The 27,043-nt window shown below is 55.7% G+C and overlaps 5 protein-coding genes across 5 annotated transcripts; all 5 read right to left on the reverse strand.

Moving 5' to 3' along the window:
• Positions 1-239: 239 nt before the first annotated feature.
• LDBPK_341760 (hypothetical protein, conserved) lies at positions 240-719 on the reverse strand (the record flags this gene model as incomplete). Its single annotated transcript, XM_003864288.1, has 1 exon — positions 240-719. One exon carries the CDS (start codon positions 717-719, stop codon positions 240-242), a length of 480 nt encoding a protein of 159 aa, XP_003864336.1.
• Positions 720-2,535: 1,816 nt separating this feature from the next.
• On the reverse strand, positions 2,536-4,425 carry LDBPK_341770 (hypothetical protein, conserved; the record flags this gene model as incomplete). Its single annotated transcript, XM_003864289.1, has 1 exon — positions 2,536-4,425. One exon carries the CDS (start codon positions 4,423-4,425, stop codon positions 2,536-2,538), a length of 1,890 nt encoding a protein of 629 aa, XP_003864337.1.
• Positions 4,426-6,019: 1,594 nt separating this feature from the next.
• On the reverse strand, positions 6,020-9,754 carry LDBPK_341780 (hypothetical protein, conserved; the record flags this gene model as incomplete). Its single annotated transcript, XM_003864290.1, has 1 exon — positions 6,020-9,754. The coding sequence occupies one exon, from the start codon at positions 9,752-9,754 to the stop codon at positions 6,020-6,022; it is 3,735 nt and encodes a 1,244-aa protein (XP_003864338.1).
• A 7,777-nt stretch (positions 9,755-17,531) lies between these two features.
• On the reverse strand, positions 17,532-18,782 carry LDBPK_341790 (hypothetical protein, unknown function; the record flags this gene model as incomplete). Its single annotated transcript, XM_003864291.1, has 1 exon — positions 17,532-18,782. The coding sequence occupies one exon, from the start codon at positions 18,780-18,782 to the stop codon at positions 17,532-17,534; it is 1,251 nt and encodes a 416-aa protein (XP_003864339.1).
• Positions 18,783-23,938: 5,156 nt separating this feature from the next.
• On the reverse strand, positions 23,939-26,350 carry LDBPK_341800 (ATP-dependent RNA helicase, putative; the record flags this gene model as incomplete). Its single annotated transcript, XM_003864292.1, has 1 exon — positions 23,939-26,350. The coding sequence occupies one exon, from the start codon at positions 26,348-26,350 to the stop codon at positions 23,939-23,941; it is 2,412 nt and encodes an 803-aa protein (XP_003864340.1).
• Positions 26,351-27,043: the final 693 nt, after the last annotated feature.

Below are 27,043 nucleotides of genomic sequence, written 5' to 3' on the forward strand. Positions count from 1 at the left end.
TGGAGGCCTGCGCCAGGGCGGCGCGGAGTGGAGCTGGACTTCGTGTTCTCCTCCACGACGAACACCTTTCAGAGAGAGAGAGAGAAAATGTCTGCTGCTTTTGTAGCGATATGAGAGGGTCGCCATACCAGGGAACACACAGACAGGCAAGTAGTCAAGCAGCCGTTTGGCAAACATGCCCCACACAACATGCACGCTACACGAAACACCCCCACACGTTGAAGCTCCAACGCACCGTATCAGTGCCGGAAGGGCGACCACGGCTCATCCTTGAAGTACTTCATATGCTCGGCGAAGCAGTAGCTGTACAACGTTGTCCCGAACGTGGACGAGACACACAGAAAGCAGAGCAGCTTCAGCCACATCCACTCCGGATCTGCGCGGCCGGCACCGAGCAGTTCTGCGACCGTGTCCGGATGCCCTGGGTTGCTCCGACTCACGTAGTACTCCGAAGAGCTACTACCACGGCGACCCTGAAACAGAAACTTCGGCAGGTGATGCTGTGTCGCCGGTGCCTTCTCCACACGCACAAAAGTAGCGTGGATTTCTTCTTGGGCGTACTGAAGAGATGTATCAACGTGAGTGTTTGGAGCGCTGCAGCCCGCCACTGCGTCGCTGGTGGCATCCTTAAGCGCTGCCGCGCGCGTGGGAGGATTCCGCGCTGCTGCTGCCCCCGAGCGGCGTACCATCGTTGCACCAAAGACAGCACAGCGGAACATGGTGATGCAAGGCACGCAAAGAAAAGCAGCGAGGGGCTCCCGTCAATGGTGTAAAGATATTAAGGGTGGAGAGAGGGGGGGGGGTGACGAACGTGGAGTACCACCGGCAAGACCGGCCGGTTGCTTTTCTTTGATGGGAGCCGCAGCTCGACAGACTGCAGGAAGAGGTGCAGTAGGGAGGGGGGAACAATAGGAAAAAAGAGCCGAGAGACGTATTTGGGCGGCGCTATAGCGGACGGAGTGCTTTTCTGCCTGCACGCACTGGAGAAGTGTATATGCGTGCCGGTTTTCTTCTGCTTCCGTACACGTACCTAAAACCAGCAAACACAAAAACGCGAGACGCGAGTGCGTGAGCTCATGCACACGCTTTTCTCCTCCCTCAGTATGTGTACAGTGAGAGCAGAGTGGGGGGGGGGAGGGATCATGGAGAGATGAGCTGCGAGATGTGGTTCAGAACAAAATCGATTCCTTGCTTTGAGGGGTCTCGTTAGGCAGCGCCTGCGCGGTAAAAGCAGACACTGCGTCAGCCATTGTGCACGTATCCAATGGAACCACAGAATACGCCGAGAGGTCGGTGAGAGGACTGGTGGGGTGGGATAGAGAGCGGGACGTGTAAGGACCCAGAGAGACGTGCGATTCCGCATTCTCTTGACAGCGTGTTCCTTGCACGCCTTTGCGCTTCTTTGCTCGCTCGCCATGAAGTTGCGTCTTTGAACGTCGCACAAGAACAAAAGAGAAAGGAAAAAAAAAAAAAGAACAGGGGCACAAGTGATCAACGCGAAAAGGGAGAGGGGAAAGAGAGAAACGTCACAGAGTCACATGCGCACGAGCGTCCACGCACTCCGAGAGGTGTGTGTGTGTGTGTGTGTGTGTGTGAAAGAGAGATACACGCACAGCGCGTATCTTACGTGTGAGAGATGCGAGGGGTAAGTGGCCAACAAACAAACACCTAACACAGCATACGAACCCAGATAAGGGAATTCAGCATCAAAAAAGGAGTGCAACGAAAGGCGCACATACCGGCACACAGACGGGAGGTGCGCACCCACCTGCCAAGCACGCCACAATGGCTCGTGCACAGGCCAACTCACGCACCAGACACAACGAGCGGAATGCAAGTAAGTTGTGGCTCCGAGATAACCGCCACCACCCATCCAAAAAAGCATCCTACACCGCTGAGTAGCGACCACCATCTCCACACACAAGGGAGCGCAGGCGTGCGCGCGATAGGCGAGCGAGATGCCATTCGACAAGCGCTTGCACTTTTTGATGACATCGCCACGGAGGAAATGCTGTAACAGTGAGATATACCGTGCTGGAACAAAAAAAATGGTCGAGCTCGTTGGGGAGGCAGAGGGGAGGGCAGGGCAAGGCGTAGAAAGCGGTCACTTCTCCGCCTCTTACCGCCATCTTGTGTGTGAGTGTGTGCGCGCGCTGCACACGGACAAAGAACGGAGGCGACAGAAAAAACCTCCATTAGGCTCACAAACGCCGACGACGACTGAATCCAGAAGCGCCACAGACAATGAGGGCACGCGCCAGCTTTGATGATCGAAAATCATGAAATTTCGAAACCTAAGAAAAAGGAGATACGCCTTCCGCTTCGAGAGGCGGTTTCTCTCGCACCGTGTAAGGCTCGCACCTAAAGGTCCTCTAAAGCAGCCCGGGGTTGCTCATTTTTTTTTCTTCCTTTCTTTTGCGCCAGCCACCTTCTCGCGTCGCTGCACGCATACCTTTAGACATACGCGTGCAAACTTAGGTAGAGCCCCACAGACGAAGCAGAGCGGAGCATCCTACGTCGACATCTCCCTACCCGCTACACGACAGTGCAGCAGCCACACTTGGGCTTCTCTTTTCGCGTCTTGTCTTTTCTTCGCCCCTTGACTGCGTCACCGTTTCCGCCATTGTGGGCGTTCCCGTCGTGTCTCGTCTTCGGCTTGCCTTTTTCCTTCTGCCTCTCCACCGTGGAATTATTCGCGGAGATGTTGTCTTCCACCGGCTGGTGGTCCTCGTGTTTGCCGCTGTTCTCGCCACGCTGCTCCGTCTCCGTTGGCGCGGCATTGGCATTCTGCTCACTCGTGTTGTTGGCATTCGTCGTGTTGTTACCTGGTGTCTCGGAGAAATTGATGACCGTCATCTCTTGGCTGGCGCGGTTCGAGGAGGTTTTGTTCCGATACAGGGCGCCGACCATGGCAGGCGAGCTAGAGGAGATGCCGCCCTCCTCGCCAACCGCGCCAGGCATATCCGCTGGCGGTGCTCGGCCGTCTCCTTCCGGTCGGCAAAAGCCTCCAAAGTCCAGCGTGTAGGACTCGACGCCATTGAAGATTACCGCGATTGGCGTCGGTTCAAAGACGATCTTTTCCGACGTCTCCAGCCCGAGCTGCATGCTGTCATTAAGGCCGCAGGTGAGTACGCGGCCATTATCGCAGTAGAACATGCTCCCCGCCGGCCCGGCGGCGATGCCGATGCACCGCACATCGTTGCCGAGCGGGATTGGGGTGAACTTGCACACCTGCTTCAGACCCCTCCCGAGGCCCAGCTGGCCGCTCTCGTTGCTTCCCGCGCCGTACACAATGCCGTTGCTCGTCAACGCCAAGGAGTGGCAGTCACCGGCAGAGACCTGAACAAAGTAGTGGTGAGTGAGCTTCTTCTGAAAGTATGGCTTGCGACGTGCGTCCTGCACCTCGCCGTTGCCGAGCTGCCCCTTCTTGTTGCGGCCAAAGGATAGGAGATGACCGTTCTGGTCAATGATGAGCAGAAATCCCATACCGCTGGCAATGCGGGAGACGGGCGTCCGGCACAGCGTCATCACCCGCCGAGGCGTGCTCACGGCACGCTTCGACGCCGTCGTCTTGTAAACGATGGAGTCGGTGCCAACCATGTAGTAATCCTCGCCGTAGCCTACGTCCAAGAAGCGAACGTGCCGGTGCGGCATAATTGAACGGATCGGGTTTGACAACGCGGATAGCGAGCGCACGGTGAAGGCGCGCGTCACAATGGCGAGCCGCTGCCCGTGCCCCACCAGCATCAGGGTCTTGCCGGCAATGCCCGTCATCGCATCCTCGCGGCCGAGCGCCGTCGGTCCATCAATGGATGAGCTCGACACCTTCAGCCCGCCGGATGACCAGACTTCGTCCTGATTTGTGAGGATGGCAAAAAAACCGTCGCCAGCGACGCAGCCGCGACCGCGCAGGTGCTGCGGCACCTTCACACCGTGTCCCGAGCCGAATGTAATGAGCTGCTTCGACTGGCGGTCAATGAAGCAGCTCGTATTCCAGCTCATAGACATGGCTGGCACATTGTAGCGCAACACATAAATGGGAACAGCGAACATCATCACCTGCTGAAGCACGCACATGGTGCTCGACGAAACGCCGTACACCGGGGTGTCCTCTGCCACTCTCCCGGCCCTAAAGGCTTTGTTCAATTCCAGCGGCTTCTCGATCTCCTTCAACCTTGCTTCCTTCTCCCTCGCCTCCATCTCCATCTCGCGCTTCTGCTCACTTGTGAAGACACGACCTGTCACCTCGTCGTGGTGCTTCTGGCCCCACGTGGTGAGTTTGTGAACCTCACGCTCGGGCGTCGTCACATGCGCGTCAATGGCGGACTGTCGTGCGTGAATAAGAGCTAGCATGCTCGAGAAGATGCATTCGCCGCCGCTCATGCTGCGGCGAATCTCTTGCCAAAACTCGGCATCCGTGATCATTTCGACTGCGCTGCGCCGTTGCAGCCTAGCCTTATCTCTTTCAAGACGCCACAGGCACTGGCGGAGCGCTGGCCAACGAGTAGGGAAAGCTGTTGGAGGCTGCACAGCTGCGGCGCATAGAAGCGCGGGGTCAAGCTCTGGGAGAATGCCCGCAGAAGAGGGAGGGAAATGCGTGCGGATCGTCCCACCCGGAAAACGCAGGCAGAAGTTACTGCGTCGAGCGCAGCGGTAGCAAGGGGAAGGCCAAGCTGCACGACTCAATCCCTGTGGGCGGTGCGGTCCAGAAAGAGGGAGGGCATACAATTAGGAGGCGGCAACACTCTTTCTCCCGTGCCCGCAAAAGCAACGTCTAGTTGGAGCAATTCTCTCCGTGATGTACCCGTTTCCACACATGAATGCGCACACATGCACGGATGTGGTACGAACACAGCGGCCGCGGCATCGGTTGCCGGATAGACGAAGGAGCGGGTGTGTGGATGGGGGAGTGGGGGGAGAGAGGGAGGCAGAGAGTGTACGCGGAGACAGTAGAGCATCGGCGTCCGCTGGAGTTTCTTCTATACGCATACACCGAAGTAGCCGCATAGGCATCGCCCGCGGTCGCCATCTCTATCATCCCGAAATGAAACGCGAAGCTACAGCATCACAATGGCGCGAGTGCGGCCACCGACACCCATGCTGCCAAGCACACATTGCGAAGATGTGCACGACCCCTCCGTCGGCACAGGCGGCGGCGTTGGGGAACGCAGAAAGAAAGAGGTGTGCACTCGGGTGCGCAGATGTCGCTCGTTGCTGCGTACGTTTGTCGGCTCTATTCCAGAAGTGTAGCATGACGCACCAGTAAAGCGCACACAAGCGTGCCTGCAAAGTGAGCGCAGGATCGAGGGAGCTGATGGAAACACAAAACCGTCCCTCTCCCGTTGCCCAGCAACCGAAAGAAACAGAAAAGGGTGGGTGGAGACGAGACGAAGAAAACGAGCCTGGGAAAACAAACAACAAAGGACAGTAACACAGATAAGGACTATACATGGTCTCATAGAGGAAGGTGCGCTTCAACACGCACACACACGCATACAGCTGTGCATGCATATATATATATATATGCTTGCCGGCACATATGTGTGTGTGTGTGTGTGCGTGCGTGGGCACGGCAACGAGAAATGATGGGCACACACCCAGACACACACGGATATATGTAGAAGGAAAAAAAAAAAGAACGAGTCTTTCTGAATCCAAACAAGAGCAAAGACAAAAACAACAAAAAAGGGATGCGGCATGGCGGCGCGGCTTCGGGGAGGGGGAGGCGGGGGGGGGCAGCTGCACGCACGAGCCCGCGTCACGCGAAAGGTCCCCTCCACCACTACAAGAATACCGACAAACAAAATGCAAACCCGTAGCGTTTCCGAGCGCGCACACCACCAAACGACAACGCACACACACAAAAAAGGGAGAACCAGCGAGGAGGCTTGAGCTGCACAAAAACGGTGGTTTCAGAACAGAGTGCGGGCGGAGAAAGGCACAGCTGTGGCTCATTTCATGTGAGTATTTTTTAGGGTCAAGAGAAAAAACACCTGTGGACGCTTCATGTTTTCCTGCGCTAATCAATCCCGAGAGTGCGGCAATGCTCTTCGTTCACGTAGGGGATATAGTAAGGATGCTCGTACGTGGTGCCAGTGCGTGCCGCGCACTCATCAGGTCCTTCTCGCGCGTGCGCCATGTCATGTGGATAGGTGAGGGCGACCAATACCTCGTCCCTGCGCTGCATCGCCTCTTGCTCCTGACGCTGCTGCTTCCGTGCCATACGCTCAGCGTACGACGATATTTTCATCGCCCCTTTGCGCGGTGCCGCGATGACCCCATTCGGCCCGCTGCTGCTGCTAGCAGGGCCGTTGCAGTCTGCCACCAAAGCTAATTCCTCGGCCGCCTTCACGCGTTCTGCTCGCATCGCCATGGCCGAATCACCGTAAAGTGCAATCGCCCGCGCGGTGTCCCGCTGCCGCTGCTTCCGCGCCGCCAGGGAACCAAGCTCCTGCTGTTGGTAGAGAGCACGTGAGTAATAGAGGAAATCGGTGTTCCTACCCTTGTCCTCCTGCATCCTTCGCCAGGCCCTATAGGCGCGCTGAATGGCGAGTGCGGCACGGTGCTCCGTGAAGGCGCGCTGCTCTTCGTGAATCCGAGTGTCCATCGCGGCACGTCGGCGCAGCACTTCGGTAGACCGTAATCGCAACGACTCCTGCCACGCCTGCCGCTCCCTGGTGGCTCTTACGTCCACGTAAAGGCCAATGTGGTATCGGTCTCGCTCCGCGTCACGCAGCCGATACACCTCGCCGCTTCGCTGCAAGCAGTCAGCTGCATACGCGTCGACGAGTGCCGCAGTGCAGTTTAAGTCGAGCGCCGCCTTGCCGGCAGCAAAGGAATCCGGTTTACCCGAACAAGGACGCGCACCTGCTCTCTTCACTGCGGCGGGTGATGGGGGCGTGGAGGTCTTTGCCGAGATGTGCTTTGCCGCCCTGCCCTCGCGGTCGTCGATCGCGGCAAGGCGCCGTGCAGTACCAATACCAGCTTCAAGGGCAAACGGGTAGACGCCGGCATGGCCCATTCGAAGTCGCAGCTCGCGCATACGGAACGCGACGCGACCAACGTAACCGCGCCACACCCGCTGTATCGTTCTCGCCGCCGCGTCGCGCACGCGTATGGTGCGCGAGTCAACGCCGCGGTTGCGCTGATCAGCCAATGTGCATCGCAGCCAGCGCTGGATCACCGCTGCCGGTCTGTTGTGCTTTGCAGCGTAGAGCCGACGCCGCAGCTGGCGCGCACGGTAGCTCCTGTACGCCTGTTGCACAACCAGCGCGGCGTACTCGAGGAGCTCGGCTTCCGCGCGCCGCCGATACGCGGCAGATACGGCAATCACGCAGGCATTCTCACCGTCCAACTGAGGTTGCTGCTGGTGTTCAGCGCGCCGGTGGCGAACAATGGAGCCACGCCACAACGCTTGGATTCGGCAGACGCCGCGACGCACATCTGCCTCATGCAGGCGACCGTCCACTAGGCTGCGGTGGCTCTTGGCCACATGTCGGACGCAAACGGTGTTGGCCAGCCACTTTCTGCAGCACCGCAGTACTATGGCAGGTACGACGTAGCCACCGACGTGACCGTGTTGCTGGGACGGTGGCGGCGGGATGGTGACTTTCCCAGACCTGCCCGGCATCTTCCCAGCCACGAAGCCCAATGCCAGCCGCTCACGGCGACGGCGTTGGAGTTCCTCGAGTCTCTGCAGCTGCACATCTCGGCGTGTTCGACCTACGGCGCTCCACCACTGCCTCCACGCATGCTGTATGGTGACGGCTGCGGTGTTCTGAGTACGACACTGAATCTTCTGGAGGGCCAGCTGAAAGGCGGTTTCGGCCTCCGCGGCCTTCTTCTCAGCCTCCCTCTGCACGCGGTAGGCCCTTTCCTCTTGCTTCTCAGCCTCGCGGCGCACAGTCCGTCTCGCGTACAAGGAACCACTGCACCCGAAAAGGCTTCGCTGTGGCGCAGATGGTAGTGTTGCGCGGCCGCCAGTCTTGGAGAATGGTCTCTCGCCTTTATCGACCGTCTTTACGTCCCCAGCTGTGGGCATTTCGGTGATAAGCGTGGCCGCCGTACTGCTCTCTAGGTTGCTGTCACCGCTCCATTTACTGACGCTCGGCGGCATCGTCGCGGGCGACGGCTTCCTGCGGCGGCCCTCCGCGGACGCGCCCGATGGGCCTGCCGCAGCTCCTTGAGGAGCGACTTTGCGCAGCGGCAGAGACACCGTGCTTGCGGCTGGCAGGCGCGGCGGCAAACTGAAGCGCAAAAAGACGGGGCCCCTTTTGCCGTCCGCGCTGTCCATCTTGTACAAGTCTCGTATAGGCCCAGCAGGTCCCACAAGATTGGGGACGCTGCGGCTCATCACCAGCGACGCAGTCTGGAAAGGCTCCTGCAGCACCGTCTCTAGGGGCGCAATAGCGACGCTACGCTGCATGCCGGAGAGATTGACGGAGTTGAGGCACTGCTGATCGACCGAGGCCGCGGCGCTGCTCTGCCGACTAGAAACTTGTAGCGGTTTAGGCAAGGCACTCTCTACCAGCGGCATCCTTAGATGCGTGGCGCGAACAGCATCCACGTCCGTCACAGAGTCCAAGTGCGTTGATTGTCGCGGTGGTGAGAGGAGCGAGTCCTGATTATCTTCCGTCGCTCTCCCCGCATAGCTCTGGCTGCGCGCGTCTGCGTTCGGCGAGGGCCGTAACGAGGAAGCAGGGTACGCATCTTGTACCCACCCATTCGAATCACCGTTCGCCGGTTCCGCCGCGTCGAGAGCTGCGACGGCGTGTGCAGCCGGATGGGCATGAACGGGCTCTCCAAAGTCCAGGGTGTGCAGAGCAGCTCTAGCAATCTCTTGCGCCGTCAGTGGCGCCGGGGAGGGCGACTGCGCTGCAGAGTTCCCATGCAACGTGCCGTGCACCGAAGGCGATTCAACAGCAGGCACGGGAGCGGCGACTTCAGGCCCGGCCTCCGGCCCGCGGTCTTGCGAGATCCAGCCCGACGTCAGGCCGCACTTTTCCTTGAGCATGAGTGTGGTTGCGTGTTGCTCGCCGAGTGCGCTTTGCGCCTCACGCAGCGCCTGCAGCATCGTTGGCAGCGCTGCTTTGCGCTCGCGCTCGCTTGTCTGCTGCCCCAGCGCGACAGCAAGGTTATGCAGGGCGGTGATGAAAAGAATCGGCTCCCCGTCTTGCGCCGCCATCACACACTCCTTTGAAATGGCCAGCGCCTCCTCCGCCGCTCCGCTGCTCAGGAGAACGGCGGAGAGGTTCAGCATCGTGGAGCAGGATGGCTTTCCGAACACAAGCGTCTCGACCTGCTTTGCGCGCAGAAACTGCCGAAGTGCCTCGCCCGTGAGCCCGTCGCGGCGTAATTGACATCCGTAATTGTTGAGCGTCAGCGCGTGAGCGAGACGCCACGACTCGATGGCGGTGGAAGAAGTGTGAGCGGATGGCTTGCACTGCATGGCGTGCAGGCGTGCTTCCAGAACCGGTAGCAGGGCCGAGAGAATGCGCCGACTGGAGTCACCCTCGCCGTTACGCAGCGCCTCCATGGCCGCCTCATTCCACTGTGTAAACGCGACAAGCGGTGCGTGCTGCAGCTGCTGCGTCGTGGGAGGGACGAGAGCCGCCGCCGTCCGTGGAGATGGCGACGTGGCGGCACACCTTGGGACGCTGTTTTGTCCACGGCCACGCTGCTCCTTGGAGGTACGGTTCGATCGCGACAGGGCGAGACTGCTGCCGCGCAGCCCACGTTGGCTGACTCCCTTCATGGCGATCTACAGCCCGAATTGTCCCGAATCACTGCCCCTGAAGCGATGGTTTTGGCGTTGTGCACCTCAATAAGGACACGTTCCAGCTCAGAAGGGTATGCTTCCTCGATGTTTCCGTGAGCTCGAAGGGCTGGTGGAAGGAAGGAATGCATGGGGAGGGAAGTAGAAGAAGCGGGGCAGGAGAGCATTAAAGAAGAGCATATAATATTTATTCGCATAACTTGAGTACACAGTCTACACAAGATAGAAACGTCTCTTCGCTTTCGCGAGAAGTTTTCGTCCCTACGATCGCTGCATGGGGTGGTGGACCCAAGTCCCACGGAGCGCTGGCGCGCCAACCACCCGATGACGTCATCTCCAGCCAGCTTTCATGAAGCACCTGCGCAGCCATCGTCTCGTAGAAGTGCACGTCGGACAGGTACACGGCTGTAGACGAGCATCGCATCGCCAGCGCCTTACCCGCTGAGACCAAGAGGACCCAACTGCCCGTCGTACGCGAAGGCCTTTGCACAGGTTTTCGGATGGGACGCCGGCTCTGAGTGGAGAAGAGGGAACGTGTGCCAACGAAGTGCAGAATATTTCGCGTTGCCCGCTTCTCCACCTATTTCACACTTTCAGCATGTGTGTGCGTGTGTGTGTGTGTGCTTGCAGAGATGAAGTTTTGTCGATGCTGCGGACGACGTGGCAGATGCCGACGAGAAGAGCTATACAGCGATGCCACCAAAGAAAAGAAGCGCACAGGCGAACATCGTAATAATAATAATAAAGCACACCTTTCACGCGACGCTGTTGCGGAGAGCTTCCTGCTGTTCGTCAATTCTTTTGTGTATCATCACCTACGTTACAACTTTCATTTTCCTCATCGCGCGCTTTTTTCACTCATGTCTGCAGGAAGAATGGCACTGAAACATGCCCGTCTACGAGCCATCGAGGGTTTTTTTTTGCTGTCCTTCTTCTTTTCAACGCTGCCGACAGAGAAAGGTGTAGCGAGCAAAAGAATAAAAAAGAAACCAAAGAAAGGGTTTGGCGGTACTTGGAGAAAGCAGATCACGCAGAGCGCCACGAAGGGGACGGCATGCGAGATGGTGAGAACGCTGGCAAACAACTAGTCGAAAACGAAAATAATAATAATAAAAGGGAAAACAAAAGCGTCCCCTACAACAGAAAAGGAGCGAACCAACAAGACAGACCTGAACGTACGTTAAACACCTCCTTTCCGTGGCAGGAAAGAAAAAAAAGGGAAGGTGACAATTCCACGGGTACCGCTCCCCTGCAGCAGCCGTACGAAAAGGCACACACACAACAAACGAAAACAATAAACACACACACACACACATAGACGTTGACATAGACATCGACAACAGGCGAGCACGTGAAACAAGCGTTCATCGAAGTCATCGAAAGGGTTGGAACGAGGAATACTAAGACACAGAAAGAACAATAGACGAAAGAAGAAAAGAGCCAGACCGACCGACAAAGAGCCTATGAACGCACAGGAAGAGAGAAAACACCGACATCATACGATGAGGCGCTCACACACACAGACACAGAGACGAAAAGAAAAAGCACCACAGAATTGGATAACAAAACAAAAACAAGAAGGGAGCGGGTCGAGGAAAAGGCAAGAATAGTGGAGAAGAGGCCACAGTGCACACATATGCAGACACGCCGAAGGGGCACAGCCGCAGAGAGAGACGCACGCGGCTACTACAGCTGGTAAGAGACTGAGGAAAAGACACACACGCGCACGCATGCTAACACACAGGAGGGGCTACGGGATAGAGCGCACACGTACACAGACACGCAAAAACAATGCCTAGGCACGGAGGAGAGGTGGATTGGAGAAGACCGAGGAAAGAGAGAGACACCTTACCGAAGTGTAGCGTTTAGCGAAGACGAAGACGAGGAGCCACAGCGCACGAGAAGAAGGGACGTTTATATATGTGTGTGTGTGTGTGTTTCACCTCAAAAACAAAACGAAAAACACTCGCCAACACGAACCGGTGCCGGCGAGCACACACACACACACACATATATATAGATGTATATGTGTGTGTGTGTGTGAATATGTATATAGACCTATATATACATATGCATGTATGTGTGTATATATATAGACGCACGCACACCTAGGTGACCCACACACCCCAAAAAAAAAAAAAAAACAGGCACAAATAAACTAAACAACAAAGAAACAGGAGAGCACGCAACGAAAGAAGTGAACAGGCGAAGAAAAAGGGGAGGGGGGGGGGTGAACGGCACCCACAACAAGTCGTTCGGCAATAGAGAACAACGACAGAAAGCGTGGGACAAAACAAGCCAGCAACAACAAAGCAAAAAAAAAAATGAAACGTCTGCAGTCCCGCACGATTGTGTGTTGAATATCCACCGTTTTGTTGTCTCTATCGTTGCTGCGGTTGCCGTTGTTTCCGGATCGAACCGGGCGAGATGGCGTTTCCAGGCGCCTTCTGTGTGCCCGGCAGCTGCTGTGAATGTGCCAAGGGCATCCGCATGCGCGCCCCTCTCTTTCGCAGGGCGTGTATGTAAGTATGCATAAGCGCGTAGGCAGTTGTGCGCTTCATCACATGTAGGCGAGGCATACATGGACACATTCCATCATGAGCACCACCAAATTCACACATCAAACAAGACACAGAGAGCAGTGGCTCGTTTACACAAAACGTGCCAAGTCCGAGAAATCAGCATATACACACCCTTCTTACCCTCCCGGACACACACATGCACACACGATTAGACACAAAGACCTACATGCAGGTACTGAAGCGACGAAAAAAGAGGAAAGAGAAGGAGCACATCACGATGCCCTCAAGACAGACGAGCGACAGGAGGCGTCAGTCATTGATGTCGCGTAATTGCATCTGCTTTTCGTGCGTGTGCGTGTGCGTGTGCGTGTGCGTGTGAATCGAGGATAAGTTATGTACCGGAAGACTGAGAACAAGAGTCACCGATGGTGGAGGTATGAGAACCCGGCGCGAAAGATTTGCTCCGAAGGCGAGAACGGCTTTCGGCTCGCGTGAAACAGCACAATAATGTGCATATTACTTCCTGCCCGCGAAGGGAATCTCGGCGCTCTCGCCGTTCCTTGCTTGTCCTGTCTCTTCATTACCGTGTCCACCTTTCCCTCAACTCTCTCCATCCTTCTGCCTCCCTCCCTACTTCCTCCTCTTGATCGTCATATAACTGATCAGAGGTTGGCGGGCGGCGAGGCAGGTGGAAGCGTGAGAAGGGGGACGGATGGCACAGCTAAAGCGAGCCCCTCGTCGATGTCTCGGGCAGCGACAGATAAAGGGTGGACTAGAACTAAGAGAAGTTAGAGAGAGTGAGGGGGTGGGGGCGCGCGCGCGCGCACACACACACACACACACACACATCTACAGACCAACCCGCTAAGAGAGGGAAAACGTCATGAGGCGAAAACTATGACAACAACAGCAGAAAAGAGACAGGCAGAGTAACACACAACGAGTGGAAGGGAAGAAAAGGGTACAGCAAAACAAACACAGGCACGAAAAGAGGCACAGAAAACAACAAGGAAGAGCAAGGCCAGGGATACGGCTGAGACTGGTGCTTGTCTGCGACTGCGTTAGCTATAACCACTATACCGAGAAGGAAAGCGGAAGGCAGATGGGGGGGGGGAGCATGAAAAGAGAGAGAAAACAAAAAGGGGAGAACTAAAGCACGAGTTCAAGCGGTACCCCCCCCCATTTATAGATGCGAGTGAATGTGGGCTTAGTGCTGGTCGTATTCTTGCGCCAGCACTGCGTGCGTGTGTGCGTGAGAAGCTTCCATGTGGGGCCATGACAGCAGAAAAGGACTGAGGACATGTCACTCACTCACAGAGCGATTCGCCCGTGGCGCTGCAGATCAACTCCCGCACAGCGAAAGAGAAGCCAACCTCGTACGCCATACATGTAAACACAGATAGGTACAGCACCACACGGAGTGTCCCCTTTGGGAAAATGGCACACGCACACACACGCGCGCTCACGAAAGTGATTTCTGTACATCGCTGATGGTGCCATATGCGGCCCGCTCAAGTCACAGGGAGAAGAGCGAGAGAGCGCATCGCAGAAGGGAAAAGGAAAGACAAAGAAGACTTGAGACTCCCGCCCCCTTCGTGAAAGCTTCTTTATACTACTACTAGAGGCCAGCACTGCCGATTTCAAATGAAGGACTGAAAGGATGAGAGAGCACGTGGCGCGAGGAGGACAAAGAGGAGAGGTATAAAACGCCGTCTTTCTTCCTCTTCTCGCCCTTGTTTCGTGTTTCTCGCACAAGAGGGACCAAACGGGCGAGCGTGGCTGCCCGCGCGTGTGCGCGTGCATTCGCTTTCGCGCTTCTATTTATCTCTTCTGCGGTGAGAGAAGCAAAAAAAAAAAAAAAACAGAAGCGCCACAAGAAACAAACAAAAAAAAAAAAAACTATCCTGCTACCTTCTATAGAACGGAGATGAAAGCGATGAAGAGAGGGCGTTGCTGTTGTTCTTGTTGTATTGCTCTCTTTGACGAGGACTTTAAGTTGAGAGAGGAGAGGGTGTGTGTGTGTGTGGGGGGGGGGGATGGGAGTAATCCACGGAAACGCTGCCCCCATACTAAAAAAAGAAAAATGGAAAACGGTAAGCAGAGTCCAAAAATAAAAAAAGGAAAACATTACCAAAAAGAGAGATGTAGGCGATAACATCGAAAAAAAAAAAAAAAACGGTTGTGAGAGGAAGACGGAAGGGGGCTTCTCGCATGCAATGTGCAGGAGCACAAAGAAACAATCGGAGTTGTGCTGTTTTTGAGTTCTTGTACGATCGCTCATGTACGCTAACAAGCTCTCTACGTTGCAGTTCTCTCTGCGATTGGTACGAGTGGAGGGCTACTCTCGCATAAGGCAGGGGGAGGGTGGGGAGTGAGACGGCACCGCTGGTGTTGCCTTCGCCGTTGCTGCCGCTGTGAGGCCATCAGATACTTGCTCTTTGAGACTGAGGGAGGGAGGGAGGGGCAGGAAGGGAGACGAAAAGAGAGAACAAGGACCATCAAGTGGTAAGGCATCGGTGTTCGTTCCACCCGGTGCAGGTGAGCGTAACGCTGAGGCGTACAAAACGAGTGTAAAAGTGAAGACCTCTGCGGTGGCAGGTGCGAGAGAGGACACGGTGAGGAGACGCCCAAAGCGTGAATGGCGGAGAAGGCGGGAGTAGTGTAGAGGAATGCCAGTATCCACAGCAGGATCGAGTGACCGGTTCTACATCCAAGAGAGAGAAATGAAACGCAAAAGAAAAGTAGGAAAAGGAGCAACAACCAAAAAGACATAGATGGGTCTACATCGGCGGCCAATGGAAGGCCACATCACACACACACATATATATATATCACGGATAAACGCAGAGAGAAAAAAAGGACGCCAAATGCACAGAAGACACACACACAGAGGGAGAGAGAGAGAACGTACTGACGCGCTCGCGCTCGCATACAAGAACGAACGAAATACAGGGAGTTGACCAGCACGTCAGACGCAGGACACTCTCATAAACACACACGCACACGCCAGAGTAGGCGATGTATATAGAGCCGACAAAAAAAAAAGAAGACCGTGAAAGAGACAAAGAGACAAAGAAAGGAACGCTCGAAAGGGGATGATCGAAAAAAAAAAGTGTGTGTGTGTGCGGGGGGGGGGGCGTCGGCATAAAGAACAAGAGAGGAAACCAACAACGAGGAAACACGATGTTGAGTAGCATATCCATATATAGAAGCAAGGCACAAAACACCCTCGAAACGGAAACTAACAAAGCGAGCACAAAAGACGCACACACTAAAAGGAAAAATGAATAGTACAGCGTGAACTTAACAAGTGCCAAGGACACAGGAGTCAGAAAGCGAGACTGAGAATGGGGTCGAGCGGGGTGGGGGTGGGGGACTCCTAACGGAGCAAGGGCACAAACGGGAGGAGGAGGGACGGGGAGGGAGGCAGGGGGGGCAGGGAAGAATCTACTCCGCATGGTATAACGAGTGCACGATACAGCCATTTAGATCCTTTTTTTGCTGTGCGTTTTACATCTGGCTTTTGCGTCTATGGCGCTTCTGAGAGCCGCGCTAGACTGCATGCCGCACCCTCCGCAGATACGTGTCTGTCTCTGTCTCCGCCGATATCTTCGCCCCACGAACCTTTCGCCATAACAACGGTTCAAGTGCACGAGGACTAGAAAGACGGGCTGGCGCTTGGAGGAGAGTCCAACAGAGTGGCAGAGACAAAAATAAAGAAACACAGAAAGACACAGATACGAAGCAAGCAGCATTGAGCATTACCCCCCTCCCCCCGCCCTCATGACAGAGCTGCACAAGCGGCGGGGAATACACATCCTCCTCGTGTGCAAAAGCGCGTTTACAGTGTTTTGTCGCATGCGCGCGTGAGGGGGGTTGGCAAAGGCTGCAAAAAAAAAAACAGAGACATTCACCAGGGTGTCAGCTACGCGCGTCGTTGCTTGTGAAGGAAGCGGGTGGGGAATATGTCTCCACGGGCCCGCATGGCAATGATGTCCATCCTTTCTGGTACAGTTCTGCTGCATTGGAAGACCAAGGTGGAGGGAGGGGGCGGGGCAGAAAAAAAAAAAAGAAATATCGACGCCAGCAGGAGAGAGGAAGGTGAAAGGAACAGAGCTGGGCACATCCCCACAACGAGTGTCGTCCTTCCTCACAGACGCGGGAGCAAGACAGCAGGGAGCCTGAAAAAGAAGCGGCACAGAAGATCCGATGAACGAAGTGAAAAGACACCGAATGAAACACGCACAAAAGAAAAAATCAGGGCATTAGCGACGAGAAAGCTGAAAATAAAGCGCTACAGAGATGGAGAGACAGCGACAAAGGAGGTGAGAGCACCAAGGCATCGAAAACGAAAAAGGAACATCTTCCTAGACGAACGCACACACACATGCACAGAGAAAGTAATATGGGTCAACGTGTTAGAACAAACAATTAGAGTGGAAGGAGGAAGAAAAAAAACAAAAAAAAAGTTGCGGAGGTGACGAAGAGAGGCCGATAATAAGGAATGAGAGGGACCTCTACCCGTTGGAAGAAATATGCGCGGCAGGCAAGAGGAGGCGCACAGAAGTGGAGAGTAACGCGTCAGTGGGGTGCCGCTGGGTCGGATAACTAAGGCAAAGCGAGAGGAGGGATGCGGTGCCAACTTGAGCAAGAAAATGGAAGATACGTGCATGAAAACCCCTAGCACATGCACAAAACATGTAGAGCTCCAGCTCGCCCTTCCCTCATGGCCCATTCCTCGACGCGCAGATCTATCCGCTGGCATCCCTTCCGTTACCTCCCTCGCTGTCAATCGGAATCGCAGTGAATTTTCTCTGCATTACCTGTTACGAAAAGCCGATAAAAAGGACCAAGGTGCCCCGAGAGACGGCCAAAGGAAGAAGTGAGAAGGAACGCACATCCTTTATCTGTCACACAGGGAGCGCAGGTGTCAATTCAGATGAAAAAAAAAAAACGAAAAACGAAAGAAAATAAAGAGTGGGATCGCGTGCACAGGAAACAGGACGAGAGAAACCACATGAAAGGGGCGAACAAAACAAAGGACAAAAAAGGGGGAGTAACACACACAACTTCAACAAAAATCCCTGAATCGACACGAGTCAGTGCGCTAAGAACACAGAAAAAAAAAGAGGAAAAACTCGCGTTTCGAAAAAAAAAAAAACTCATTCTTTCGTCTTTTTTTGTTGTCGTTGTTTTTTATTAGGGGACACGGGTGCGCCATGGCAGAATGCACTTTAGGACTCTTGCGTCAACAGCAAGATTTTCCGCAATTCGCCAACAGAAGTAGTCAGCACTCGCTTCAGAAAGCGTAGCGGAAGACGGAGAAACACACTCCAGAGCAGCCACATAATGGACAGCAGACAACGGCAGCGACGGCGCTGCTGCTGCAACTGCACTTTCTCTAAAGTGAAGTTGCCGCGCCGCTGCAAATCCTCTCCTTCATCTCTTTCCCGTGCGATGGACACAAGGCAGGCGTGCAGGAGCAGCTGCTGCTTGACGATCTCGCACAGTTTGCCGTGGTGCACATTTGACAAAGGGCATGCGATCGTAACGTCCTTGTGCTCGACAGGTGCACCACCGAAGTCAAACGCGCGGGGCTCAAGAGCCGCGACACAGCTGGCGCGCTGCGAGGTGTGAGCACTGGAGAACCGCTGCAGTGGGGAGAAGAGGTGGCCAGCAGCATCCAGCTGCAAAGGTTCAAAGAATTTATGTTCCGTCGAGATGTTGTTATTCACGATGGCCCCGCAGCCATCACGGATGCCGGGGACGCTGCTCAGCCGGAAAGCAGGTACGCTTCCGACTGCGTTTGCCTTATCGCTGGTCGATGCCGAGCTTTCCTGAGGAACGCCTCCGCCGCTGCTGGGGAAATAGGTGAAGGACGGAGAGCTCGACGGCCTTGCATCGTTGGCGGCCAAGACGATGCTGCCCGGCGTCGCCAGAGGCTCCACAGAAGCAGTCGCAGAGACCGATTCTGCACTCGTCACGGTGACGTCCTCTTCCGCCTCGCTCAGGGTCACCGAGAGAGATGGCGACACCCCATGCAGTCCGCTGGAGCTGCGGTTCGCCAGGGCACCGTCCGCAGCCTTTAACGACGGCGCTCCAGTGCTCGGTACACTGCCACAGAGCACCGGCTTCGCGAACGAGCCACGGCTAGAAAAGGGCCGAGTAAGGTGCACGCGAGGTGAGCCACACGGCGAGTCGCACTCCGCAAGAATGCTCGAGGCGAAGCTGGTGCCGCATCGACGCTGCCGCGGCGACAAATCGGCGGACAAGACAGCGACAGTGGTAAGGGAGCTATTCGACTTGCATCTCGGAGCGCCGTCCGCTGGCGTGCGGTTGAACACTGTGCACGCCACCTTGCGAGTACACGTCTCCTCGTGTGCCAAGGAGACACCTGCAGTGAGAACAGTAAGCTCGGATTCGGCAGAAAGAGAGGCGTTGTGGCGACGCGGTGGTGTTGCGGAGCGGATGGAGATGCCGTGCATCGGGGCACCGTTTCTTATGAGCGACCCACCACCGGTCGTCGAAACTCCGCAGGAGAGCATGGCGAGAGAAACGAGCGCGAAAAAAAGGCGTTCTAGTGACAGAGACAGAGAGGGTGCGGGAGAGAATGTCAACGACCAAGATCAGCTGCAACAGCATTCCATGCGTGGCTCATACACACACACACACACACGAATACGATGGATTTTACGTAAATCAGATTAATCATAATAAAAGGGAAAAAAGACACGGAATGCCACGAGACGAGAGTGAGTGAGAAACTTTTTAAGTTCACGGGAAAGATGAACTAGCAAAGATGAAAAAAAGGAACGAAGAGAGGGAAAAAGAAAAACACACACGCGCACGCTACCAACAACAATAAAGAACGACAAAAAAAAAGAGCACTCAACCGCTACCGTGATAGGCAAGACAGAACACAAAAGGGGGTGGGGCGGTCGTGGTGTTGGTGGCGGTGGAGCGGCAGTGTGTGTGTGTGTGGGACAAGGAGAAGGCGGAGGAGGAAGAGGGAGCCAGAGGAAGCGAAAGGCGACCTGATGAAAGAGAGAGAAAAAACTCTTTGCGTCTGCTATAGCGTTTTTTTTGTGTGTATACATATGTGTGTGTGCCGCTCGTATTGGGTGTTCGTGCTGGGAGAAAGTAAAGGGGAAGCGTACGATAGGAACGGCAGAAAAAGCGGAAATGGGTCGAGTCGTTTTGCTGCTCGCTTGTCCGTGTCGCTTCACAAGTGTTTTTTGCTGCGCACCTCCAACAGCCGAAACGTAGGGGAAGAGAGCTGTCTGCTCCACTCGCTGGCAAAAATGGGTAGAGGAAAAAAAGGGTGGTTGATAGTGGTTCAGCGGACGCTCAGACACACACAGGCATACACGCAAAACGAAAGAAAATAGCTCCCGAGAAGTTGTAAAGAGCTACGCAGAGAGAGGGGGAACGAAGAAGCGGTGAGCAGGGCGCACACACCCACACCCACACTTACTGGAAAAGGAGGGGAAGGGAAAGCAAGCAAGAACCAGATAGGAAATCTGAAGCCGGGACAAACAAAAACTTACGAACGGCAGGAGTAGCAGTTCGAGAAGGAGAAGAGGACGAAAAGTATTCAGAGATACAGAAAAGAAAAGAGAGACGGTGATTCTCTCCCGCATTCCTCAGTACTAGTCGTAGACGTCTACGACAGTATAGGCAAGAGAAGGTCTCTGGGGTGACCACAAGAAGCAATGTAGTTCGGTCAAGTGTACGTGAAGCGCTTCTCTCCGCTGAAGAGCCCGATGCACCGGCGAAAAGAAAAAAAAGCACGCGCACCTTAGCAGCTCAGCGAAGGCGGAGAATCCGAAAACGAGACGAAACAACAACAAAAGAAGAGAGAGAGAGAGGGGACTGAAACTAGGGATGATGATGAAGCACACAAGGAAATGCGAAAAGACAAAAAAGGGCAAAACAGAGAGAGAGAGAGACAGGAAAAAAACCACTGAAAAGAAAAAAAGGAAGAAATAAAGGAACAAAATCCCCCAAAAAATACACACGCACACACAATAATACAGACAAGACAACAAACAAAATGAAGAACTACGAAGGAAAGACAGGGAGGAGATCGACAGCGCTTTACGAATCGAGTGCGCTCATGAAGTTGCGTGTAATGATGAACAAGGGAGGGTGGTGTCGTGACTTGGAAAGCTGCTGAACTGTGTGGACGGGGTAATCGTGAGGCTGAGGAGGAGACGGGTGAAGGGGAGCGGAGGTGTGGGAGGGACGAAATGCAGCTTCTCCCCCTCTTCTCCTTTTGCTTTGTATATAATGAGGCGCGCTTTTACAACCTGCAGACCGGAGGCATGCCCACGCAACCACCGCGATCGCACGCGAATGGGTTTGGGCAACAGAAATAGTAATCCGAAAAAAAAAAAAGACACGCGAGGCCAACGGTCGCGTGGACAGCGATGATAGAGAGAGGAAGAAAGCAAGAGGAGGAGGCGAGGTAAGACGATTTCAGCATTCTGTACCGTAGACGTCGGTGGCGTAAGAGGAACTAACCCCGCCCCATCCCATGCCCTCCTCCCCCTCTCTCCATCCCTCCCCAACAAACAGCACAGAGGGGGAACGCGAAGGGAGAGAGGGGGCGGAAAGGAACAGGAAAACCCTTCGACTTGTCTCGAGCATGAAAAGACGCAACGCCAAAAGGTCTGTGCGCCCTTGTGCTTCGCGGCAGCACTCTCTGGTCGCTCAGCGGAGTTGGAGGAGAGGAGGTATCAACGCCACTGGAACGCGTGGCTCTATAGTGGGATACGAAGGGACGCATGCAACTAGCAGAGGCACACATGCGCAATCTACCTCCTTTCTTGCATGGCCGTGTTTGCGTGGCGTGTTAGCTGCCGATCACCAGCGAAGCACACGTGCACAGAGAGGGGGGAGGGCGACCGTACTCATACAACATAGCGTGTAGTTCTTTTTCCCCTTTTGACACTGTTTTACTCAATGAAAAGCAGCTGTGAGGTGGGCACCTTTACGTGCGCCAGTCTTCTTCGGCTCTGTAGCCGACGCAGCACGATACCATCTCTCTTCCCTTTCCCACAAACGCCAGGAGACATTCTGGAGGATCATATCTGCATGCACCCGAATGGCTTGTGCTGACAATACCATCAGTCACCGCGCGCGCTGTCGCGACGACGCTCTGCTGTTGAGGCGCGCAGCGTCCCTGCTGTTCCTGCGTCTTGAAGACGTCCGCCTGCGACCCGGCCCCTCCCCCTCTGCACATCGCTCCGCAAAGATTGAAGGTGCGCCGGGCATCATGACGATCTCACGCGGGACGACACTGATCCAGTCAAGAATAGAGTCGATGAAAGGCAGCGACCGCAGCGCCGCCGCAGCGGCTGTACGAGTTTTGTTGCTTTGCCACCTCCCGCCTTGCTGCTTCCCGAAAGATAAGCGCTGTGGGTGGCTCACCCACGCGTCACGCGATGCTCGTGCGTCGCCAGGCGCCCCATTCCCAGACTGCTCATCCTTCTCGGCATTGCCTGACACAGGAAGAGCCGTGTGTGTGTGTGTGGGGGGGGGGCTTCTGTGATGCGTTGAAACAGTCTTTAGAAGGTGGTCGCTACAGCGGCTAGGAACGTGCTAGGAGCTGGGCATCTTCGCGGTAGACTGCCGTAACTTTTCGGCAACGGGGGCAGCGCTGTTCTTGCGACTGCCATGGTGTGGCCTGTGGAGACCACCGCCAAACGGCACCACGTCCTTGACTGCACGCAGACCTGTTTCCCGGGAACGTGGCCGCCACTGCTGCCGATGGAACAGCGACAAAGCCCACCAGCGAAGGTGGGATCAGCTCTCCCGAGGTGGTTCCTGCTGAAGCGAAGGGCGACAGGGCACTGCTCAATCTCTTCTCGGAACTGTGTAGCGACACCGCCTTGGCTGCATCCTCTTGAAGCCATTCACACCTTTGGTGATCTGCATCGGAATCCGGTGAGAATGTGGCCCTACAGGTGATGTTGCTGCTGGTCATGACGGCGGTGCTCGCCGATGAGACAGCGAATTTGTGTTCTTTTTCACTGACCGCCACGCCGTCTCGGCCCGCTGCACGCGTTTGGCGGGGTTCGCACTTCCTGCCGCGGCGGCGTGAAAGCGCCGCCGAGGACCGTACAGCGACTCCCTCTCCGGTGGCAACGCCACAGCGCTTGGCGGGCTGGCATCTCGGTGTCGCTGCACAGAGGAGCCGTTGCGACGAGAGCCCAAGCTGCACCTCCGGAAACGCCTTCCAGTTGGTCGCACCCACTTGCTCAACTCTTTTTTCCTCACCGATGGTGTGCAGCAATGCATGGGAAAGTGAGATCTCTTCGGCCGAGTAGCTGGCACTCTCCTCAGGCGTGTCGTAATACAGCTTACTAGAGGTACCGCCTGAATGAGGTGGTGGTGGCTGCGTGATAAGGGGTGCTACCTGGCGCAGCTGACGAGGTGACATCGCTGCGGTGCTGCTCTGCAAGCGATGGCGCGCATGCACTCGCGTAATCACTTCATTCATGTAGCGGAAGATAGACGCTGCCGAACTAGAACCGAGTGACTACTAGGGATTGCAACATGGAAGCGAAGAGGAACTATGACGACGCCACAGGCCACGCATCGGCAGCGTTCCAGAGTGCGGCGCTCTCTAGCAACATCAGCAACCACAGAGCCTGTACGTTCCTTCGGATGTCTCAAGGGTGCATGGAGTGATGGATAGCGTGTGAGCACAACTAAAACGCTGCGTACACATGCAAAGAGAAGGTGGGAGAGAGGGTGAGGGACGAGTCGGAGAGAAGAGGCCAGACAGCGCGTGGTGTCGAATTCTTTGGAAAGGCACCCCAGCAACGACGGAGATACCGCAAAAGAAGATGGGGCCCGTGAAAAGAGGGCAGCGACCCTCTCCCCTTCACTCTCTCGTGCTTGCTTGCCTCCGCGCTCAGAAAATAGACAACGTCCGCGACAGAAAAGGACCTGCATGGGCGCGCAGATCTCGCCCTTGCTGCTGAGGTGCGCTGTGTGGGTATGCACGTGGTGAGCAGGAAAAACATGAGCTCGCGAGCGAGCGGACTCACACCTTCCACGCTCTTCTGCGACAGTCGTGGCTCACCAACCACCCTGAAAATGGTGCCAGAGGGTCAGACAGGGATGTGTGCTCTCGCTCGCGTCGGCTTTTTTTCGTTCCACTGCGGACACGCCAGCGTATCTCTCTACCTGCAACAGACACGAAAGCAGACAAGGTCGACAAGCGGTTCCACCGACTTCTGCCTGATCGAATCGTTTTTGTTCCGCTTCGCTGCGGGAAGGGGGGGGGGTCAACGTTACACGTCATTACTGAATATGTAAAATGAACCAATAATATATATATATATAAGCGAAAGAAAACAACGAGGTGCCACTCCTTCGAGCAGATCAAACGGCGCTCCCTGCTCAGTGATCCATGGCGCCACGGCATTCGCACCTTTGTTGTATCACAGTTGGGGAGGGTTTCTCAGAGAGAGGCACACATGGGGTCGCCCGCGGAGAGCACAGGCGCACTCTCTGACCCCCCTCCCACACGCATATGTCCTCTTTCCGCTGCAGCCTTCCCCTCTCGAGAGCTCTACCTCGTCACCGCACTGTTCTCGCTTGGTAGCCTGTTGCGCGTTTCTTTTTTTTTTTACTTACTCTTCTTCTTGCCAGAGCCACTGCGCTGATTCTTGCGCGCAAGGCGGCTCTTCTCCTTCTCCGCCTTGCGCCGCCTTGCCGCCATCTCCTCGAAAGAGCGTACGTGGCCGTCCTTGGGCAGCCGCTTTTGCTTGCGTCCGATACGTAGCTTCTTACCCTGGTTGGGGTCGCTGATGTCCACAAAGTCGTCGTCGCCATTGCCGACGTCGCCGTCTTGCGGCTGGGAAGACAATGCCGCCGCCTTGGCGCGCTTCAGTGGCACGAGGTCCTCCTCTTCGCCGACATCTTGGATGCGCATGTTGCTCTTCTTCATCCACTTCGAGTAGGCCTGAAGCTTGCTTTTGTAATTGATCGCCTTGCCGGCTTCGTTTTTCACGCCTCTCAGGAGCGCCTTGGCGTCATTGACGTGCATTTGGACATAACGATTCTTCTTCTTGCTCCACGCAAACACCTGCCGCTGCTGCGCAGCCTCCTCAGCCGTCTCGGCGGTCATGTCCATCGTCGCATCCTTGAGGGAGTAGTGCGCGTTGTTGAGCGTGTCTCGCCGCTCCAGGTCCATGAAGAAGTTCTCGTCACGGTAGGCGCCGGTCTCCATGCTCTCCTCCTGCCCCAGTGCGGCCTCGCGAGGCTGCGTCACCAGGTTCATCACCGCATCGTCGCTATTAACAGAAGTGCTGCTGCCGACCTCGCGCTCGCGTTTTCTGCGCTCCTGCGCACGCTGCAGCATCTGCTCGGCAAAGGACAGCTGCTTCGCTGGTGGCGCCGCAGAGGCCGCCCCGCGTTTCGTTGCCCCGCCTTCGGCGTCGGCTGAACGTGCCAAAGACTGCGCCGTCTCCGGCGGGCGAATCTCGAACAGCTTCTCCTTTGAGCCTATTTCTAGGAACAGCTCCTTCGGCTTGAATCGCTTCAGGTCGAAGCGTGCCTCGTCAGCACGCACACGGGTGCTGCCGACGCGTTCGAGCAGCATTGGATGAAGCGGGGTGCGGTCAAAGGCGTACTGCGGCTTTCGAGCCTCTTGAATCGCCTCGTGCGTCGGCTTCTTCTTTGTACGGTTGAACTTCTTATGCGCGTTTTCCACCACTCGCGCCATGCTGCGCACCTCCACATCGTTTTCGTGCAAGCGTTTGAGGAAGTCTAGCTCCAGCTGGATGTCCTCTTCGGGCAAGCGGCCGTAGCAGCCGTTGTCTGGCGTAAAGAGAAGGTCGCCGGGTACCGGGGCAGACTGCAGCGGCCGGCCTATGAACTGCAGAAGATCGATGTAGTACGGGAAGTCCTCGAAGGTCATGATGGAGTAGGCCGTGCCAGAGCGACCGGCGCGCGCGACACGGCCTACGCGGTGCACGAACAGCTTTGGGTTAAAGGGGAACGAGAAGTTAACGACGTTGTCGAGCAGCGGCAAGTCCAAACCTCGCGCCGCAACGTCCGTGACCACCATCACGCTCGTTTCACGCTTCGCAAAGCTGCGCACCGCAAGGCGACGAGCCTCCTGGTCCATCTGTCCGTGCACCGCGCTCGTTGAGATGCTGTAGTGCGTCAGAATCATCTGCAGAAACTCCACATGAAACTTTGATTCCACAAAGATGAGCGCCTGCGCGTTATTCGCTGCCGCCTCGCCAACGTGCAGCACACGCTTGAGCAGCACGATCAACGCGGCAACCTTCTCGTCGTTGCGCACCAGGAAAGCGCTCTGCTTCAGTTGGTCACTCAGCTTCATCTCCGAGTCGAGGCGTATGACCACCGGGTTGTGCAGCCCGGCGCTCGTGAATTCCGCCAATACGGTAGGCATCGTCGCGGAAAAGAGGGCACGCTGGCAGGACTCGGGTAACTTTTGCATGATGGCACCGATCTGCGGCTGCAGACCTAACTCGAAGAGGCGATCCGCCTCATCCAGAACCAGGCAGCGCACGCTAGTGAGGTGCAATGAAGCCTCCTCCATGATGTGCAGCAGGCGACCGGGCGTGGCGACCACTACATCTGGGTTCGACGCCAGCAGCTCGAACTGCTGGTCCATCGAGTCGCCACCTACCAACGCAGCAAAGCGCAAATCGAGGAACTTGTTAAGCGCGAAGCCGTTGCGTAAGATCTGCAGACTCAGCTCGCGTGTCGGGGAGAGCACGAGCCCGCGAATACCGACGATCTTTGCGTGCGCCTTTAGGGTGTTCAGCATGGGGATGAGGAATGCCGCTGTCTTACCTGATCCGGTGCGGGCCATGGCGACTACATCGTTCCCCTGCAGCATCGGCGGGATCGCCTTGCGCTGAATCGGGGTGGGCACGGAAAAGCCCTGCTTCAGAATCGCATCGAGTAGCGGCTTTTCCAGGTTAAAGCTTTGAAAGCCGCCGCCCTTCTTCTTCGAGTCGGCCGCCGACTCCACGGCCGCCTCCCACGTTCCATGGCCAATCATGACGGCAACAATGCCCTACGTTGAAAAAGGTAGGGTGGAGAATATTGGCGCAGCAGCGGTCTTGTGGAACACGTCTCCTTCTCTGAGACCCGTCCAAATGCTTGGCTGCCGTTCAGGTGGACAACGAAAGAGAAAACAGAGGAAGCGGGGAAGGTATACACGAGAGCTAGGTGCAGTGGAAAGGAAAGCAGGAGCAGCGCATGCAGAAGGCATGCACGGGACTGCTTGAACACTTGCGGTGAGAACACAAAAATGGCGCGAGAGGGAGGAAGCGTGCGGCTCGTTCCACGTCACATACGTGTGCACCGGAAACAACCTTTCACACCCTCCCCCCCCACCACCACCAAAAAAAAAAGTCTGCGTAGCTCACGTCCTACAGAGAGAGGCCTACACAGCAGCAAAAAAAAACCGAACCATAATATGCGGTATAGTCCTTCCTTTCCACCTCCCACACACACAAAAACATACTTACGGTGCGCGTACAGGAAGTCTTCTCTGTTTTCTCCCCTCCTACACAGCTCGGGCCTCCGCACACCTTGTGGCGTGCTGCATCCGCGATTGGGGCCGCAACCGGCACAAAGAAAGGTAACGAGAAGAACTTTTGACCTCGTTGTATGCAAACACCCATCTACATCTCTACACGCATACACACACACACACACCAGAAAAGTGGCAGACCCGAGAACAACAAAA

Source organism: Leishmania donovani, chromosome 34, assembly GCF_000227135.1.
Source record: "Leishmania donovani BPK282A1 complete genome, chromosome 34".
Classification (NCBI taxonomy): Eukaryota; Euglenozoa; class Kinetoplastea; order Trypanosomatida; family Trypanosomatidae; genus Leishmania; species Leishmania donovani.